Genomic DNA, 20,297 nt, shown 5'->3' with positions numbered 1-20,297 from the left:
AATTACGGAAGGTATGTCTTGTACCTTAAACAGGCTGTACTATAGGCTAAATGAGAAGATTCCCGCTTTTGTCAAATGGCTACAGTTTTTGTCATGCAGCATTAACATTGCAGTTATCTCTTAGAAACACCAGATGGCACTGCAAGGTTTGACTTGTGCAAGTGCGGCAGAGTAAGAATATATGCACGTTATTTCTGCAACCAGGAGGTTATGTCCTAACCTCCATACATTTATGTGGCTGTCTGTCTGCGAATTGGATAACAGAAAAAGATAAGAACGGATTTCAATGATTGGTTTTGGGGCAAGAAAGAATAAATAAGATTATTAGAATATTGTTATTAGAATAATTAGATGTAAGGTTTGCTAGGATGACTGTAGTAGAGCCGTGCACTCTGTTGAATGCCATGCAAGCAATGTACCATTCATGTTCTTCCCTTCTTTGCAATGAGGTTTGTATTAGATTAGCAATAATTATAATTCATTTACACGGATCTTAACATGTTACACAACAAAGTGTAGTCAGTTTGAGAGTAGCTCAGATATCAAATATGCTAACATAGCATCCGCACTGTGCAAGGTTTTTGTCTAATTTTCAAATATGTCCTTGCATCACTATCCTGATTTTCATATAAGAGAAGGTTGGGAAATATTTATCTGTCACGTCTTATGATCTTACAATAGGTGCCATGTGCCATTCTTTTAATGTGTAATGTGTACGTTTATGTGTAGTATCAGTGAAAGTGCTCAGCATGATGTACAGAAATCACGCACATCAGATATTTTCCAGGCCATGGGACGAGAAATTTGTCAAAAAGAATTAAATGTCTACAAACTCTCTGCTGCTGACAAGGCGTAGGCCCTACTTGATGTTCCTAAAGGCCGTTTTGATCTTACAGGTGCTCAAAGGATCGTCTACATTTTTCTGCGTGGATCGTGTACATCTTTTCTGAACGTGGCTTAGAATGTGGAAGTTAGGGCAGTTGCTTATGAGCACTGGATTATGGAATAGCGGAAATGAACAACTTTAGATGGGACTGATATGGTCTGGACCATGCACCTGCTTTTCCTTGTTGTAGCCTATGTCAGTGTGGGTATTAATACAATCGGCGGACACTCGCAATCTGCCTGCGCCGCTAACCAACTTGCGGTTCATTGCAATAACCTCACAAGGAGTTGCAAGGTTTGCTGTTGTGCGCGGAGAGCCGCCGTCTAAATGTTTAGTATTTAAGAAGTCAGTGCATCCGCTTCTGGCCGGGATGCAACTGCGAAGCCTACGCCGCGGCTCATAACAGGACATGTCGTCTCTAGCTGTGTCATGTAGCATTGCAACATTGTCTTGTAGTTTTATTTATTTGTTTGTTATGGATAATACAAATTATCCTCGTTTCCGATTACACCCCCCCACCCCCCTCCCAACAAGTGCTCTCATTTTTCGCAAGCCAGTCCCCGTAAGGAAATAACGAGCCGGTAGCGCGACTGGGCATTGAATCCGTGCCCACGCACGTAATGACATGGAGCGCCCAATAGGTGGCAACGATAAGCGTTCTGCGGGGAGACCTAGAGGCTGCAGTGTAGCGCATTGGGAAAGTGCACGACACAGTAGGTAGGGATAGAGGGGGAGAGACGCAGGCTGTCAGCTAGCTCGCTAGCAAACCTCTCCTTCACTCGAATACATATCTGCTGCTGCTTGTGACTGCTATAACATCGGCAGCAAAACCCAAGAACACCTCTATAGAAGTCAGATCACATACACAGAGTGGAAGACAACGTTCCGAAATAGTGACACGACCCCGACCCGAGATAAGACGGAGACATGGCTACGACAACCTGTACGCGATTTACGGACGAGTATCAGCTATACGAGGAGCTTGGAAAGTAAGATTTTGTTATTCCTTTTATGTACGACTAGATATAGATTTAGCGTGTATCATACAATGATGGCTGTTGTTAGATCGCGTATGTGTAAATGCATGTTCATTTCTTTAGGCAAGGGATGGTGACACGTTGTCGCTACTGCTGTTTTGGGTAACTGGAACATTTTACATGGCAAGTGAATGTAGCTTTTGCTGGCTTGCTCGCTCGCTTGCTTCCATTCTCGGGGTAAGGCTAGCGACAGCACTCGCACCCACACATTCTCAGTGGCTTGCCACAGCTATCAAAGCAAGCTCTCCGAAAATAAAGCCAGCAGCAGAGCTACGCCCTTCTCTTTAAAGCCCTGTCGTTCGGTCCTGTGCCACTGCTGCACAGTAGCTGGAGACTGACATTTTGAGCTGTCAAAAATCGAGGCGGCTGTTTGGTGTCTGTAATATGTGTCTGTGGTGGAACATGCCTAGTGCCTGACGTCAGGCGAGTATTTTGTTCGCCTCCCCCTCCCCTCAGTTTATACTGTGCTGCATTGCCTTGTTTTCTGTTGAATTATTAATATTGCCAGTGATAGCACGAAGCTGGTTGTAATAACTTGACCAGATAAGCTAACTGCTATCATGAATGTCTGCTGTTAATATACAGATGCCCCCCCTTTTTTCCAACAAATGAAAAACTTTGATTTGCAATCGTATCCGTGGGTGCTGCTAGGACTAGCAAACTCTGGTGCGCCGCTACCCAAACGTCATGTGGTTAGATGGAGAGCAAGCTTGCTTATTATTGGGTGGACATCGTAGAAAGATGGAGCTCCCAGTCCGCGAGAAGGCAACAGAAACAGCTCCCTTATTTGCCCGTTTACGGCACATCCTGAAAAGATATCGCTGTAGATCGCTGGCTTTATAGCTATCAAGTTTTCGTTTTTTCACTTAAGCTGTCTGATCCGCGTTCGGTGTGCTTAAGACGAGCGTTTAAATGTTGACTGAATGACTGAGTGTCATTCCCCTTTCTTTCAGCAAATGAAACATTTACGTCGCTTCGTAATGAGATAATTTTGCTGGCCTCATGGCTCTCACCCTTCCAAGTCTTGGTGCCCTAGTGCGGGTTCACTTTGGATTTTTTGTAGTTTGATTTCCAGCTACAAATGAGGAGGCTGCGCGTTGTCTATATTGAAGCATCATGAAGGCATTTAGTACAGCTAATGTTACGACAGTGCACTCGCATCCCTTTCCACTGGTCCTCTCTTACACACAACAGTGATGTCGAAGTATGTCAACTGCATCGGCTGTGTCGAATCCTAAGGTCGTTAGCATGTTGCAAGTTAACATCCACGCCAAGTAAAAAAAAAAAAATATATATATATACATATATATATACATTTTTAATCTTTCGGGGAAAACGGTATGCTTTTCAAGTTGGTGTTCTGCGTTCTTTTTCAAAATTATTGTTCAGTTTACTATTCTTTACATGTAATTAAAGTGTTTATTAGTAAGCAATACGAATTTTAATTTATATTGTTTTGTATAAACTCTCATTCTCTCTCTCTCTCTCTCTCTCTCTCTCTTCTTATCTCTTTCTAATACACACACCAGCACACACATGAAGCACAAATTCGTTTATATTTACATTTTTATTCATTCATAATTTTTGCCCATGCCTTATTATCAAGACCTCTCTTTGTTGCATGTTGCGAAAACGCAGAGGATTGATGGGTGCACTGTTGTTTAAACATCAGGATGTACCAGATTACTTTAGGAAGGTTGATGGCATTAGAAATTGATCTCGTAATGTAAGAACAACTTAGAAATAGATAGGCCTACACCTTGATAACGATCGCGACATAGGCCGGTCCATTGTAGCTCAGATTATGGGGACATATCCTCTCATCTGAGCCTGGGTGATCTGAGGGAGAAGGTGGCCATTGCACGCTATTCAGACGGGCTTTGGTGATGAAGGGTGAGTCCTGCTTTAGGATTTATCATGCCTAAATGAACTTCAAAGTGACTGAGCCTGCATAAGACCCTACCAGCACACTGTCATGTTCAGGATTCCATGCTGTGTGAGATAATTGCTCGTTCAGAGTGTGATGCCATTTCAGGTGGATGTAGCCATTCAGACAGCTGCAGTGCTCCTCACCGTGTGTGCAGGGAGCATGCTCAGTGTGAGCCTGGCTTGCCAGAGACAGCTGTAGTGTGTGCATTCCCCCAGTGTGTGCATGTGTAGTTCGCTAAGGCCTTCCAGTTCCCCAGCAGCTCCAGCTATTCCAGCAATGTGGGGTGAGGTGCGCGTCTGATGGAGCGGGGCCGTGTGGCCTTCTCCCTGCCCCTGCCCCTGCCTCAATCATTTGACAGGCGGAGTGCAGTAAATCAGTTCAACGTCGCCTCAAAGACAGAAGGGGGCAAGCTCAGGCACTAATTAAAAGCACTTTGTTCACACATGAACTGAATCCAGCTTGGACAGTTTCCACAGTGTTGCCGTGACATTTTAGGAACATTGCGAGAATGTTCAGTAATTGGCATTGCATTTCTCCCTCTCTGTCAGCTGGTCCCTTTCTGCAACAATACAGACTAACCCTTGCTGTGTGGGGTGGCCCACTGCTCCACTGTCCCCCTCACCTCCACTGACACCAGCAGGCCCTAACTTTGTCCAGGTCTTAACAGACTGCAGCACAGAGGGCCCCTCTCTTTTTTCAATAGCTTTGTGTCACATTTTTTCAGATTTTTTTTCAAAATTGTTTCTCTTCACTCTCAGAGACTTTTTGTCTATGTTCATCAAAGAATGCACCTCAGAATTTGGTTTTATTTCTATTACTTAGCAAAAACCAGTACAGTTTGTTGGGTAGTGATGAACAGAATGAATGACTAAGGTTAAATTTGCCAGAAAGATCAAATGCAGCCAAAAAGGTGTGCACAATCACATGTCCGTGCTTTCATGTGAGAGTGTGTGAGTATGTGTGTGTAAGTAGATTTTATGCTGCAGGATCTGCTCTCTGTCCCTTGTCATCTCACACATTGTAGAATTAGCTGATTTAGCAAAGCATGTCATCAGGGAGTCTATTAAGCAGACAGCCCCATGCAGTGTATTTCATTGCTGTAAGCTAAAATTAGCAAGATTGGGGATGACATCAATTTCTTCTGTTGTCATCTCAAGTGATGAAGGTATGCAAGCTTTGCGAAAAACATGAGCAGATGAGGAAAATGAGAAAACAAGGAAAAACATTCATATTACAGTAGCTGAACAAAATTCAAGTTTATTTCAAATTTCCTTTCGTAATTCAACTTGTAAAAGACATGTAATTTCATCTCTGAATCATGTGATAGACATGTAATTTCATCTCTGAATCATGTGATAGACATGTAATTTCATCTCTGAACATATTACTTGCATTATCTTCGATGTGCCTTCAGTCTCCTCATTGAGTAATTAACAGGACAGACCTAACGATTTGTCCCAGTGTGTCCCAATGGGACAGTCAGTTCACAATTTCCAAATTTACAAAACTGCTGTGATCTCTTTCCTGTTAAGCAAGCAACAACCCTGAGCATAACAGAGCTGAGATTTCTTGAAGATAGAAGAATAAAGGGCAGGGACACAACTGACGCAGTGCACCCATTTCCTGGTTCAGTGTAATGTAGCTACATCCTTTGGAAACTTCCAGTTCCTTTTCTAAAGGTGATGTTGTGGGAAATGCAGAGAAAAGACAGTCACGAAGAGAATGAAGAGATGTGTGTTCTGCAAAGAGAACATACAAAGAGACGTGATGTGCAAGAGATGAAAGATGTGTAATAGATGTGAAGTGATCTGTCATCCCTAAATGGAATCCCACTTTTGGTCACTTTACATGTCAGTCACTTTATATGTCTGTTCTAGTTCTGAAGATGCAGCCTCTCTCCAAGTGATACTGATAGATCTAAACAGGGAAAAATGAAAGGGCTGAATTGATTGCTGGACCATTCCTAATCGTTTAATCCTCTTGTTTTTGTTTCCCCAGGGGAGCATTTTCAGTGGTGCGCAGATGTGTCAAACTGTGCACAGGCCAGGAGTATGCCGCAAAAATAATCAACACCAAAAAGCTCTCTGCAAGAGGTAGGTACACACTATTTATAGAGGCATCGAATGCCTTTGGGTGAGGTTGGGGTACACATGCTAATTGAAGACCCAAAGTGACTGAGTCTATGACAGAAAGGCACTGAACACTCTGCAGGTGGCATCTCAGAAACCCTCGTCATGTCTTCTGTAATCGGAGCCCTTCAGTTGCCTCTGCAGACATAGGAGTAACACAGCACAAATGCCCTTGAAACATTGAGGTCATTGCCATGTAAATGGAAATGATCTCAAAAAAGCAGCTAATGTGTGTGTACTACTGTAAGAACATCTTTGTGTGTGTCAATATGCGGCGATTCTCCTCTGTATGCCTGTAATGCAGCTTTATGGGTCACGGGCGGTATGCTTCTTTCCCTTCTGAGGTCACTTTGATTCATTGCAGAGTAAGAGGGCACCTTCTTTTTGAGGGAGCTCAGTAGACCTGTTTTATAATGATCTACTCATGATATATTGACCAAACTGAAATCTAGGACGCCGATTGAAGTCTGTGATTAAATTTTATGCTGTGCATTACGTTGTACCTGAAGCCTCGCTTGTCTAATGTGAACAATGCTCCAAACTTAAAAGCAGATCTTACATGCTTGACTGAATATGACTGTGATGATGTGTTGTGATGCTCTCAGTAATTAAATCTAAGATTGAAGGGAAACGGTTCCATACCCTTGGCAGGGTGTTTTAATACTCATTAAGACTGCACTTTAGGTCAAGACGCATTTAATAGTTTCCTTAAAAGAATCAGTAAGGAAAATGGGCTACAGGCTTTTAGATACCAAACATTCTGCTCTTGAAGTTCAGCGGCAAATACTGATTGCATTGAATCCGTTAAGTGGAATTGTATCATAGTGTATCACTGCTTTAAGGAGATTAGCAGCATCCCCTAGATTAGCAAACCTGCATCAACATAAGGCTGTGGAAGGCTAATGCTAATTGTAGTCAGTGAAAAGCACCAGATTGCATGTTTGCTTCAGTAAAGATGGCTGGTGAGGTCCAGGAAGGATTAGCATGTGTGCTTTAAAACAGAATGATGTTTCATTTTGATTGATATTTCATTTTGATTATTTGATTAGTAGACCTGGATTTAACATTATCAGCAACCATTACCTTGATAGCGTTACTCTGCACTTTATGCTGGTTAGCGGTATACCACTGGTCCACATGACATTTGATATGTACTGTACATAATAGATGTGGGTCTGTTTCTGCTGTAGGTGAGAGAACAGGTCGCATTTATCCACTTCTTTCTGAGAGGCAGAAGTTTTGCATTTTTTATAAGGATATTTTTTTAATGAGGAGTTTTAAACGTTTTTAAAAGGTGCTGTTTGTGTTGCTTTGCCTTGGCTCTTATACACAGCTGTTGCAGTAAACCCAGTGTTTTACCTGCTTAACATATATATGAAGACTTAATATATAACAGATATATGAAAAATTATGTAAATGAGGAAATATAAGAAAAAAAATTAATTCCCATATTTCACTTTGAGGTATAGGGAGGGGAAATGACTACCTTTTTTCATTGGAGAAGATACATACGGGTTTCAGTCCATGACAGGTAGAAGCTCCATGCGTTGTAACTGCACATGCATGCAAAACAGAATGTATGGGAAATATTAGCAGTCTTTGTGTGTTTGTGTGTGTGTGTGTGTGTGTTAGAGAGTGAAATAGAGAGAGTTATAGATAGATAGGGAGAGAGAGAGAGAAAGAGAGTGAGAGCATGTGTGAAGGCAGCCCAGGCACTTGGCAGCTGCAGGCCTTGCGTCTGTGAACCTGCATGCCTGGAGCACGGGACTCTCATCTGACCCAGAGAGGGGGGGGGGGGGGGGGGGTTGGGGGGGCAAAGAGAGTCAGTCACAGCCTGGCCAGGGACCTCTGAGACACTACTGTCATATACTAGGACTCCAGTCCACGGTCCTCACTACTACCTTAAATACTCAGTGTGTGCCTTGAGAAATTGACTAGCCTTTTTTAATGTCTACTCTGCAACTTTGCTTTGTTATAAAATTATATAAGGTTTATTAAGTTATTTTTTGAATGTGAGCTCTTTTTTGGAAATAAGTATAGAAATTACCATGAATATTGAAGCTGCATGAGTGGTGTATTTTATTAATATTTTGTTCCATTTCAATTCTTTTATTTCATTTATAGATGTGATTTGGACAGATAATAAATTATAAATTAGGATGAGTGTATCGTCCAGCAGATTAACGGTTAATACCTTCAGCTGTGAGTGGAAACAGCAACAAATGTGAGTAGGTGGGGGTGTGTGAGTAGGTGAAAAGCCAATAATTAAGTGACTTACTAATTGAGGGCTGTACCCTAGGCAGGCTTTATGAAGGAAATGTACAAGAACCAATGAGAACATCCAGCAGTTCAGAGGAGAATATTATGATTGGTCCTGGGCATTCCTCAACACTAACTGCAATGCAGTTGCATGGTGACCTGGATTTACCCGTGTTACTCCTCGTTAGAAATGGGAGGGCATGGCCGTTCATAATCACTGGGCTGATACACGTAAATGTCAGCTGTAATCACTTCTGTTTTCAATTAATTGTATCTGGTTATTGCATTGGTCTTTTTCTGAAGGCAATCAATGAAGTAAATAATAAAATCTGTTCAGATAAATAATAAATGTAAAAATGTAAAAAATAAATAAAATGAAGTATGTAAGTAAGTAATAACATGAGACTGGCATTTTATAATTTGTTTGATTTTGCTATTTGTCTAACTAGCTGGCTGTTTTATAAAAATAGCATTCTTCTCATTTGCCACTGTATAAACAGGGCTTCCGATGCACTCTGCCCCTGACAACAGATCTAAAATCAGTATGCATATCCTCAGTCATAAGATCAACCATGTAGTGTAAAATTTGGGAATCAGGGAAAAATCAGGGAATAAAGGCAGAATGTGCCACAGTTTGCACAGTAAATGGGCATGTTTCGGGAATGAGTGGGCTGTTTACACAACCACAAACACAAAAACAAAAATACATAGCTAGCTACGGAATACTAATTAGAAAAAAAAGTCGTATCTGTGAACAGGTCTGAAAAATGGAAAAGGTAAAAATAAAATGGAAAATTACTTAAGAGTGAGGATCCACTTTTGGATCTCTTTTTAATATCTATGTTACCTGTTAGCTAGCTGGTGTTTTGTCCATTTTTGAAGCCCTCAGGTTCACCATGTTTTCTGAGGGAAATCATAACAGACTGTGGCCTGGGGTGCTAGCGGTCATGAGGGAATTTCAGTAGCGTAGGGCTGGAAGAACCCAACAAGTAAGCATCTCTGTGTAAAGGTCAGGAGAGGGAGGACTAATGCGATTCTGTGAGCAGCGGCACCATCACTGTATGTTACACGCCTGCAAGGAAATGCATTCATGAAGCTGGCAGCTTGGCACGCTCGTCCTCACTCCTGTTGGGGAAAAAAAAACCCTTAGGCATTTCCAACCCCTCATGCTCACTCCCCCCCCTCCCCTTGCAGACCCCTGCACTACACCACTAGGGGAGGAACTGAAGGAAGAGAGCTCTCATATTAATTCGCTGTGCTGCCACAGTGGCAACAGAGGACTGACATTTGGTTAAATAGTGCCAAATATTTAGACCAGCGTCCAACATGGCTCTCCAGGATATCGCTATGCTGCGCGGTGACTGAAAGATACTGTGCCTGGGTTTAACTGGGGGAGATACGAGCGTTTTGGGAGCGAGAGAGTTAACCGCACACAGCAAGGAGAGGAGAAATTACAGCGTGGGCATCAGAAACGGGAGGATTTCTGCACTCCTCCAGCCATCGCGTTCTCTTTTCGCTCCTCTCCTCCTGCAGCGCGGATGAGTCATAAGCGGGAGCCGGCAGCCTTCGCCCCTCGCCCCTCGCCCCTCGGCCCGCTCCCCACCGAGATCAGCGCGTACAGCAGGGTTTGGGCACAGCCATGTCACAGCCATGGATTTTCACACTCAGTGAACACATTGCCCCCACCCCCCACCCCCGGGGCCCCTGCTCTCCCATCTTGTTCATCTCTTATTTACTCCGCGGCATTGACGAGGCCTCTGTGTCTCCGTTTCTTGAGAGATGGTAGAGGGAGTCTCTTCTGAGGATGCAGTTCCCTGCTACAGAGCCCCTGTCGTATTCTAGCCTCACAACAGCGCCATTCCTGCCAGTCGCCACTGTGGTGTGGACTCTCAGATTGTACCCGGGCAGGAGTACCGGAACGAGCACAGACAACGCATCCTCCCGTAAGAGCGTAGCTTTCGCTGAGGCGGAGAATGAATTATGAATCAGTTTCCGTTTCGGAACTGATGAAAGTGTGTGCCTGTTCTGACCTCACGGAAGCACATCTCCCACAATGACCGCATCATGATTGGTAGAGCTGTCTGAGAGAGTAAAGGTTGATGATTCATCGGGTGAGAGAGAATAGAGACCTTTGCGGAGAGTCAGATTATTATGTAACCCCTGGAAGTACTAATGTGTTCGATGATGCTGTGTTTTCAGTTTTTCGAAAACTGCAGAGCCTTACAGATGACATTGGCCCGTGGAATTGTGGTTGTTCTTGTGCATCGGGTCTCGTTACACTCAAATCCTGTGTACAGAACACTATTTGTTATGATACTTCTGAAACCTACAAGTCGTAGGATACTGTTTCCTGTAGTTTTCATTAGAATACCAGTAACAGTTGCTGTAGGCCTGATATTAGATCAAGCCTTGATACTTAGAATGTCAGAGACAGTGTAATTCAGTGAGGTATGGAAATAACAGTATTTTTTTTCCCATCTAAATGTTTTTGCAGGAGAGGTAAAGGAAGGATTCTTGTCATGGTATGAGTGTGTTTGTATTCATGTGTGGGCTTCACATGACCTGAGGGATTACCGTTAGCCCATACAAAAATAATCTGTTGAGAATATATTTTAGATTTTAATTTTTATACATCTTTAGCTCAATCAATATATTGAAAATATGTAAATTACTGTCATGTTGGTATATTGCAATATATATCTGCTTTGCATTCATTTATTTGAAATGTATTTGCAATATATATATTTTTGTATGTATTACAATGTATAATATATTTAATTTTCATCTGGGAGCAACTGTCTACCAAGTGTGTGTGTGTGTATGTGTGTCTGTGTGTGTGTGTAGAAGACAGGCAAGGATTCAGTTGTAGCTGGGAGCAGATTTTTTCTGTTCTTTAATTATTGACCAGGCTTCACTCTCCCTTAGCAACATACTCTCACTTACACTACATGCTTGCTTTATTCTTAGAGACACAAAGGCATACACAGACACATTACACACAGAGCGCACACACTGTGCACATGTAGTGCACACGTAGCGCACACGGACACATCAACTGGGCAAACAACCCGGAGACATGTTGACATTGTAAGTACACACAGTAACCTATACATACACATACACATTGTCTCTCAGTCTAACAGAACAGGCAATCACTTTATCCACAATATGGGCATTTAAGCCATGTGTTTGGTAGCTGAGATTACTGAGTAGACTGATGACTGGAGTAGCACTGCCTCAAAGTGGATTGGCTGGTCAGCCCTGTGGGGACTACAAGCTAACCATCATTAGCACCAGGTTTAATACTGAAGGATCAGATAGGCGTCTGACCAACCGTCACTGCCAGGTTTAACACTGAGAGATCAGTTAGGCTTCTGACCAACCGTCACTGCCGGGTTTAACACTGAGAGATCAGTTAGGCTTCTGACCAACCGTCACTGCCAGGTTTAACACTGAGAGATCAGTTAGGCTTCTGACCAACCGTCACTGCCAGGTTTAACACTGAGAGATCAGTTAGGCTTCTGACCAACCGTCACTGCCAGGTTTAACACTGAGAGATCAGTTAGGCTTCTGACCAATCATCACTGCCAGGTTTAACACTGAGAGATCAGTTAGGCTTCTGACCAGTCATCATCACTGCCAGATTACCATTCAGAGAACAGATAGGCTCTTAGTTAGATATCATCAGCAACACATTTAACAGTCAGAGAACAAATAATTATCCATGACTGGCCACTAGTTTCTCTGTCTTTTGTAGGGTAGTAAAGGGTAAACTCACTCCACTTATGTGCCCAGAGGTAGCTGAATTCTGGATTGGGGCCATCAGACAAGACACTGTACCTTTTAATTAGTCTGTCTTAAATCTGTAATGCAAATATGACAGCAGATTGAGACCACCTCCTGAAGACAAATAAACCAATAAAAATAAATAAAAGACAAATAGAACACTGAACAAGCACAAAAGAGGACTATAGTTTTTTATCAGCAATGCTATTTTCTTCACTTTCTTTTTTTTAAATACTCCAGTTCATATATTTAATGAATGATTTTATGTATACCCCACCCCCAAGGACCTGGATTCTAGGGAGACTGTGGCTGTGTGTATGAGGGGTTTGTTTGTTTGTTTTACTGCATATTCAGCAACAAAAATACCCCACCAGCACACTTTCATATGCCATGTGAGTCAGCATAAAGAAATTTGTATTCCCAGCAATCATATTTTTACCTCATTTATGGATCTAAATATGCTTTAGGATTGAGTGACCAGCACTGAGTAAGTCCTAAGTAAAGACTTGAAATATTACAGAATATAGACACACAGGAAAGAATGCTTGAAGTCTGAAAATGAATCCTCCATCCCTATGAGGTGACTGCCTGGTTATAAGTATCTCTTCTCAGTTCTCTGCCTTCCTCCTTATGTCCCAGTGTTCAGTCATTATACCTCTCTCTTTCTGTGTCTTTTCTCAGATCATCAGAAGCTGGAACGTGAAGCTCGTATCTGTCGCCTCCTCAAGCACCCTAATATTGGTAAGTCTTTGTGTGGATGTTTTAAGCCATCTGATCCACAGAGGCACACAGGACAATAGACAGTTCAACTGTGAAATAGTGTTTATTCAGAAGCAGTTGATTGCAAGTTGATTCAAGGACACTTCAAGGAAACAAGTAGGTATTGGTTGAGCAAGTAGTCCAGAGAGAGAAATCGGTAAAGAATCCATAATAACATCTCTCTCCCCAAAAGTGACACAGCATGAGCCCATTGAAAAGAGATAATCATCAATTACTTCACATATACATCATAATCACAATGTTCTGGACACAAATGTTATTGGTCTTTATGAAGGGCACCTTCTAATATTTTGTTGAAAATCTTGCTTTTCACTGATGTTTTCAGCTGGTGTCAGTGGGTTGTTAAAGGTAAACAAAACTCTTAAAGTTAACAAAGCCATAATTATAGCTATCAGTGAGAACACTGTTAAAAACTTCCTAGACATTGCTAGGGTGTGAGCTGGACAGCTTGTCTAACCCTGAATAAGTTAAACCTGATTTGGGAGAGTAGAAAAATGAGAAATGAATGAAGGGAAATAGTAAAAGTAAAAAATAACAGAAGAAAACAATGCAAGTGTAGGTCAGCTCATGAGGTTGGAAAGTAAAGGATTCACTCAGACACCATCTGTTCTCAGGAAGATATCACAAGATCCACACTTGCTCACAAAGAACACAGTTACAAAGCAATTTTCTGGGAGAAATATTTCTTTCTTAATGACACACACACATTCACACACAGTTCTATACACTTGCCAGGTCAAGCAAATAGGCTCTGATGACCCTCTGGCTTCCTGAATGACGGCTGAGGCCACAACTGTAAAATACACCTCTTCTAGTGTTTCAGCGGGTATCTAACACATTACGTTACATTACATTCATTTAGCAGACTCTCTTATCCAGAGCGACTTGTGTGTTGTCCGTCATAGCTCTAACCATATTAGGCAGTTCATTTTTCTCACCTGCTAATATTGATGCTAACTGCTGGCTATACTTGACTGTGTGACTACGTGTGTGCTTGCCAGTGCATCAAAGAACCCATGACTTCTGTGTCTGACTGTGGTTGTTCTTGCAAAATAATTATGCAGTGATAACCTGTGAACATCCTTGATCGGCTACACAGTGGTTGTCATTTAAATATATGCAAGCGTATCCAACGAAACATAAACGGTCGTAACTACACACTACACATGGATAAAACTTGACAGGTATATGGATGTAATAGATATTCTGAAGCAGAGTCACTGGAGAGGGCTCCAGCATTACCCCATGTGGTGGAACTTTTGGAATTGGGTGGCCTGAGGGGGGCTCACATGGCACAGCTGACACGGGGTCTTGCCAAGCCCCCGTGCACCAGCCCAGACTTACATTCTCATCCCAGTTGGTGCATTAGGCCCCGGCATGTTCCTATGCCACTGTCGTCATCCATGAGGGAGCCAATAGCAGGGAAGATGTGTGGGAAGTGATGTTACCACAACAGTGTGTGAGGTTACCATCTGGCGGTGCGACCTTCGTCACAGTGTACGAGACGGGCTCGAGGATCAGGAGCAGGGACCGGGGCTAGGACATCTGCACAGCTAACGACAGTTGTAAACGGGGCCAATTCTGGGAGGATTTATCAGAAGCTGTCAGCTTCTCCCAGTCGCGTTTTCTCTACCAACCTCACGGCTCAGGAAAATCGCAAGAGGCGGTGTGGTTGATTTGGACTGTTGTTTGATCCCTAAATACTCTTGTCTCTGGGCTTTCTCAGTAAGTGCTTGCTGTACTGTTGTAGGCATCCTATTCTAGCAGGTGGAGTCTGAAGCATTTCAGACAGCGAGTTCGGGATCTGTACCTTCCAGAGCTGCTCCGCCTTATCCGTTAACCGTCTTACCCGCTCCACGCAAACGGGTGCGGGCATTCCGCCCAAAAAGGTGTTCAGGGAGGGTTATCATCCTGTCCATCGTGAGCTCAGAAGGGCTGAAACCTTTGTGATCCACCAGTCTGTGAGCCGTGCCAGTGTTAGGGAGGGGCTCCGCTTGCTCCGAGCCTTTGTCCAAAGCCATTTTTCTCAAGCCAGTTTTCGTGGCCTTGTTTAACCTCCTAACTGTGCCAAAAGCCAGAGAGTGGAAGGGAGATGTGTTTGCGTGTGAAGTTTTTTGGGGCGTTTAAAGGTTTGGTTGATTAGTGTACAGGTTTGCCATGCATTATGTGCTTATCCAATTCTGTTGACATTTATAGAACTATTCAAACAGATCTTGTGCAGTAGTTTGAGGTGTGTCGTTTCACAGTTTCACTGTTTTACACCAAAAAACGTACAGTGTGAAGGGACAGAGCTTGAAGTGTCAGCTCCTACTGAGATTAATTTTTTTAAAGCAGACATATTAAGGCGTAAGAAAAGCTATTATTAAGTGTTAATTTGCACCCTGAAATTGTATTCATCACAGTTGCAGTACCATAAAAGCTTTACCTTCCTGTATACACCTTAGTGTACTTTGCAAAAGGTTGTTACCACAGTGGGCTCATTACAGCTCTGAATAAGAATAATAAGAAAGTTGATCAAATATTCATCCTAGCAGAGAGGGAATGTCATGTTTCTATGACATACAAAGACACACACATCATCTTGTAACCTGACTTATTTTTATCAGACTGAAAGAGTGTTCAGTAAATGTTGAAAAGACAGACACATGAATATTCAGTGTTAATTATTACTTAATGAATCACTGAATGATGCTGTTATCTCTGTGTGTTGAAGCTTATCTGTGTACCATGGAAACACTGGCTTTGTACCCACAATGCTTCGATATGGCAGCCATGTGCCCCTCTGTATGAGCGTGTCTATCTGTCTGCCAGCGTCTAGCTGCTTATTTCAGAGCGAGCTTGTGTGTGTGACCTGCTCCTCTCCTCTTTTCCAGTTCGCCTCCATGACAGTATATCAGAAGAAGGCTTCCACTACCTCCTCTTTGACTTGTAAGTGCCTGTTTTTCCCTGATTTGCCTGAAACAGCTCACGACAGCTGTTTTCCCTCCAATTTGCCCATCTTTTTCCTCTTCCCCTGCGGTTTTAACATCCGTGATCTTTTCATTCCTGCACCCTCTGTATCCTGCTGCTCTGTAGTGTCCCCGTTCTCTTTCCCCTTCTTTGTACTTCCTCTTTATTCTCGACAACTTTCCAGAGCATGCTCTTGTTTCCATGGCAACAATCATAGGATGTTGAGCAACCGGGAATCCTGCAGTAAGGGCATCCCCACCTAAACGGCAGATCTCTGTTTAAGATGACTCCCCCCGCTCCCCTGTCCAACCTCACACACATTGACATGCATGAGTGCGTACTCTCACACCATCATACATGCACACACAGACACTACCCACTCACTTGTACTTAAAATCTCACGCACGGTGATGCACACAGTCCTCCACAGATATAAATATGCACACATGTGTTCGTTCTCCTGATCATAGCCAATGTCAAGTTACCGACCCTCAGGCACTCGTGCAGGTCACCCAGGACATTCCTTCGTTTCGCGGTGTGTATGAAGGCGGGTATCAGCCTGTATCAGGGTGGTAGCTGCAATGGGCGGAAAGCTTAACCTGTGTATTCCTATTTTTCAGGGTGACTGGGGGAGAGCTATTTGAAGACATTGTAGCCAGAGAGTATTACAGTGAGGCCGATGCCAGGTAAACCCTCTTCCCACTCTCCCGTTCCTCTCCTCCCACTCTCTCTGTCCCTCTCTCCCTCATTCCCTTCCTGCTCCCTTTGTCTACCCCGTCATCCTTGGCTTTTTCCTCGATCCTCACTTCCTCACACGTGGACCCTTTTTGTGTCAGTAGCCGTTTCGCATTTTGAAATTTTAAATAGTGTCAGCGATGTTGCTAAATACCGTTTCAGTTGAGACTGAGTAACCCTGCAGTGTCAAGCAGACATGCTGAAAGGGTGAAGTGGGTCCATGGCTCTTTTCCGAAAGCTATAGGAAATATGTCTCTGGCTCTCCTATGTTGCATGCGGTTTGGGAGATAAAGCCAGGACAAAGTAAAGGTGCCTGAATGCTTTATGTCTCTGACTGCTGGCTTTAGAATCAACTCTCCTCATTATTCTTACATGTATCTGGCGACAGGTGTGAGAACAGAGGGCATAACAGGCCTGTCTGTCGTGGCATGCTCTGGGTTCTGCTATCATGTCTTTCTTTACTTTTCTGTCTCTCACCCTCTCTCTCCCCCTCTGTCTCTGCACCCCCCCCCCGCCCCATGTTCCCTCTGCACACACACACCTCTCACACTCCACTGCCAGAACCTGCCATCACCTATTGGCTAGAGCCAACCTCACTCTCCCAGTGCTGACAGACTTGTACATCCTCCTGCACATAGCACTGAGTGGCCTCCTTCAACTCAGAGTCGTACCTCCCACCCCTCCCTACACACAGTGGACACAGTGAAGTCCTTATAATACTACTGCCGTGCACTTTATGGAATGTCAGTTGAGCAGTGGCTGTTGATTACTACACCCATGTGACTGTGTGTGTGTGTTTGTGTGTATTTTGTGTGTGTGTGTGTCTGTATCTGTGTGTGTGTGTGTGTGTGCGCGCATGTGTGAGTGTATCTGCATGTGTGTGTGTGCGTGTGCATGCGTGTGTGCACGTATGGTTGTTTAATGGGCCATCGTGTGTTTGAGTCTCTGCTCCTGTGCTGCAGTCGCGTATTTAGGGGATATTTCTCCCATTAACCAGCTTGTCTCTAGCGCCCCACGGGCCGCCCCAGCCATCCCTCCTCATTTAGCCGCATCCAGGCCGGCCCCGTGCTCCCTGGGAGACCCGTGCAAAGTGGGGCTCTAATTAGCGCAGATAATTAGTGCCTGCGATTGTCTCTCTATCTACGGACTCAATCGGACTCTTAACTGTGCCATTGCGGTGGAGGGTCCCGCACACATGTCCTCACTCCTTTCACTCTCAGCCAACTCTGCCGACGGCGTGCGTGTGACGCCCCGGAAAAAAAAAAAACCCTCACACGCTGGCCGGATGGAAAACCTCCCGCACAGTCTGAAGAGCAGACTTCACACACGGTGTGAGGGATTAAGGGGGTGTCTGCCATGTGTGATGTTAAATCGATCATCACTCTGGTTCAAAACGGTTGTGCCAAACGTTGCGCTCTTCAGTGTTGCCTTGTCTAGAGCTGGCCTGGCTTTGAATGGACTTCTTAGTATGGACAGCTGTCGACCCAGCAGCAAGTGCTGCCAAGTTAGAACAGACGTCAACACTAAAATGGCTAAAATATTTGGTGAATTACATGTATTTTTGTATAAACTGCGGTGGTATTTCACCAGAAAGAACAGCTCTATTAAAGTAGTACAGAAAAATTGTTGATCCTACAGTTATGAAGCTCAGTTGTTTTGATATTTAAAACTAATTCATAGTTATTGTTTATTTAGATCAACGAAAGAAATTTATCTGCAGTGGTTCAGTATGTGTGTGTGTATGTGTGTGCGTGCCTCTGCTTGTTCTTTTTCGGCTGAGCCACCTCATAGGATGAATCATCCCCGAATACGGGCCAATCTAATCAGATTTCATCGAGTTTAATTAGGATTTTCTGTTTTTATAATACAGGTGTGCTCTGTGAATTAGACATGGTGTTTAAACTCGGCAGTGGCCTCACACAGCCTTGCGTATATGTGTGTGTGCGTGTGTGTGTGCGTGTGTGCATGTGCATCGGTGCATGTGTGTGTGTGTGTGCGTGCGCGCGTGTGTGTGTGTATGTGGGTGTGTGCGTGTGTGTGTGCGTGTGTGTGTGCGTGTGTGTGTGTGTGTGCGCATGTGCGTGTGTGTGTGTGTGTGTGTGCGTGCATGTGTGTGTGTGTGTGCGTGTGTGTGTGTGTGCGCGTGCATGTGTGTGTGCATGTTGGCATATGCGGTATCTCTCTCTCTCTCAGTCTGCCCACACAGTAGACAGTGTGTGGGTGAGGATCCTGCAAGCTGTCTCCCTGCTTCAGCTATTAGTCACATTTCCAGCACATTTAACCCTTTCAGGGCACAGGCGTTGCACACATCTCACACATGCGTGGCTGCACCTCTCAGCACGGCACGCACGGGGACTGGGCCCGTTTACACAGCAGCCGCTCTCTCTGCCTCCTCCACAGGCGTCAGCGAGAGCTTTCGCTGTTAGAGTCGCTCACTGCTCACACAGTGCCTCACTGCTGCAGTGCAGTGCAGATTCTCGTTTAAAGACTGTGCTGCCATTAAGGAGTACAGAGCAATGCCGACACATTATCTCCTATTGCTCTGTGCGTACGCTTCTCTCTGTCCCCCTCCCCTACCCCTCTCCAGTGTCTCTTTCTCTTTGTCGCCCCATCTTACCCCAATTCTGTTCGCTTCTCTCTCTGACCTCATCTCCCTCCCTCTCCCTCTCTCCCTCTCCCTCTCTTTTCCTTTCTCTCTCTCTCTATGTCTCTCTCTCTGTTGTGAGCCTGTTTGGCTGTTCTGTCGTGGGTAGTATTGTGTCAGGGTCTCATCATGTTTATATGGTTTTGTCTCCTCACTCCTCACTGCATACCCTTCCCCCCCACCTTTCTCTCTCTTGCTCTCTCATGCTCTTACCCATACCTCCTCCCTCCCAAACGATCTTTCATTCTCTTCCTCCTCTGTTCTCCCCTTCCCCTCCATGTTTCCGCTCTTTCCTTCCCTCAATCAACATTCCCTCACCCTCCTCCCTGACGAGTGCATCAAACTTCGTTTTCACCCTTAAACCATTTTCTGTACTCCTTCACCCCCCATGACCTCTAATTATGCCCACTCCCCCCCCCGCTTTTCACTCCACTCCTCCCTCATCTGCCCTCCTTTTCATTTCCCACCCCCCTTTTCTTTCCCTCTTCCCCCCTTTTTTCATTTTGTCTTCACAGTCACTGTATCCATCAGATTCTAGACAGTGTCAATCACATTCACCAACATGACATAGTTCACAGGGACCTGAAGGTCAGTATGTGTAGAACTGCAGCGTGCTACCTGGCCCCTGGCCACTGCCTGTGTCTGCTTTTGTCTGTCTGTCCGTCCGTCCGTCTGTCTGTTTGTTTGTCTGTGGTTCTAGCATCCTGAGCTGCTCCTGATGCACTGGCTCCCCCCCCCCCGAATCCCTCCCTGCCCCCCCACCTCCCCCCAAGCACACTGCTCCTCTGACCACTACTGTCCTTCCCACTGTTACAGTCACTGTTTCCACGAATACCGTTCTTATTTCTGCTTTGACTTTAGCAGTTTTGATTTGATCTTTTATTCATTTATTTATTTTTTTTATTTCTGAAAAAGCGTGTTTAATACATATGCAGAAATGTATTTGCACACTGCTGCTGGGAGAATGATTTCACTTCCCTTCATGAGGGGTGTGTTGAGAATTCCCCACAGGGGAATTATCTAAACCTCACCCTGCCACTCCACACCTCTCTGTCGCCCTTAATCCTTAAAATTATGAAGAATGAAATTATGATGACACAAAATCAGCTAGTGACTGGTGCTGGAAGAATTGGTGTTTTTTGTATTATTAGAAAATAAGCGA

At 44.2% G+C, this 20,297-nt stretch overlaps 1 protein-coding gene across 20 annotated transcripts in view; it reads left to right on the top strand.

The window, feature by feature from the left end:
• The first annotated feature begins 1,566 nt into the window (after positions 1-1,566).
• The window catches only part of LOC118776347 (calcium/calmodulin-dependent protein kinase type II subunit beta-like), a 56,035-nt gene continuing 37,304 nt past the window's right edge, over positions 1,567-20,297 (top strand). For 10 of the 20 annotated variants that reach the window (XM_036526649.1, XM_036526640.1, XM_036526652.1 and 7 more), the window contains exons 1-6: positions 1,567-1,875; positions 5,852-5,946; positions 12,709-12,768; positions 15,681-15,735; positions 16,377-16,442; positions 19,651-19,723. In XM_036526649.1, coding sequence (XP_036382542.1) covers positions 1,814-1,875; positions 5,852-5,946; positions 12,709-12,768; positions 15,681-15,735; positions 16,377-16,442; positions 19,651-19,723 — 411 coding nt within the window. In that variant the 5' untranslated portion in view covers positions 1,567-1,813. The remainder of the gene's footprint in view (positions 1,876-5,851; positions 5,947-12,708; positions 12,769-15,680; positions 15,736-16,376; positions 16,443-19,650; positions 19,724-20,297) is intronic. The other 10 variants (XM_036526656.1, XM_036526654.1, XM_036526650.1 and 7 more) reach the window with 1 other exon arrangement.

Source organism: Megalops cyprinoides, chromosome 4 (assembly GCF_013368585.1).
Source record: "Megalops cyprinoides isolate fMegCyp1 chromosome 4, fMegCyp1.pri, whole genome shotgun sequence".
NCBI classification, from domain to species: domain Eukaryota; kingdom Metazoa; phylum Chordata; class Actinopteri; order Elopiformes; family Megalopidae; genus Megalops; species Megalops cyprinoides.
This window is presented reverse-complemented; position numbering and strand designations above follow the sequence as displayed.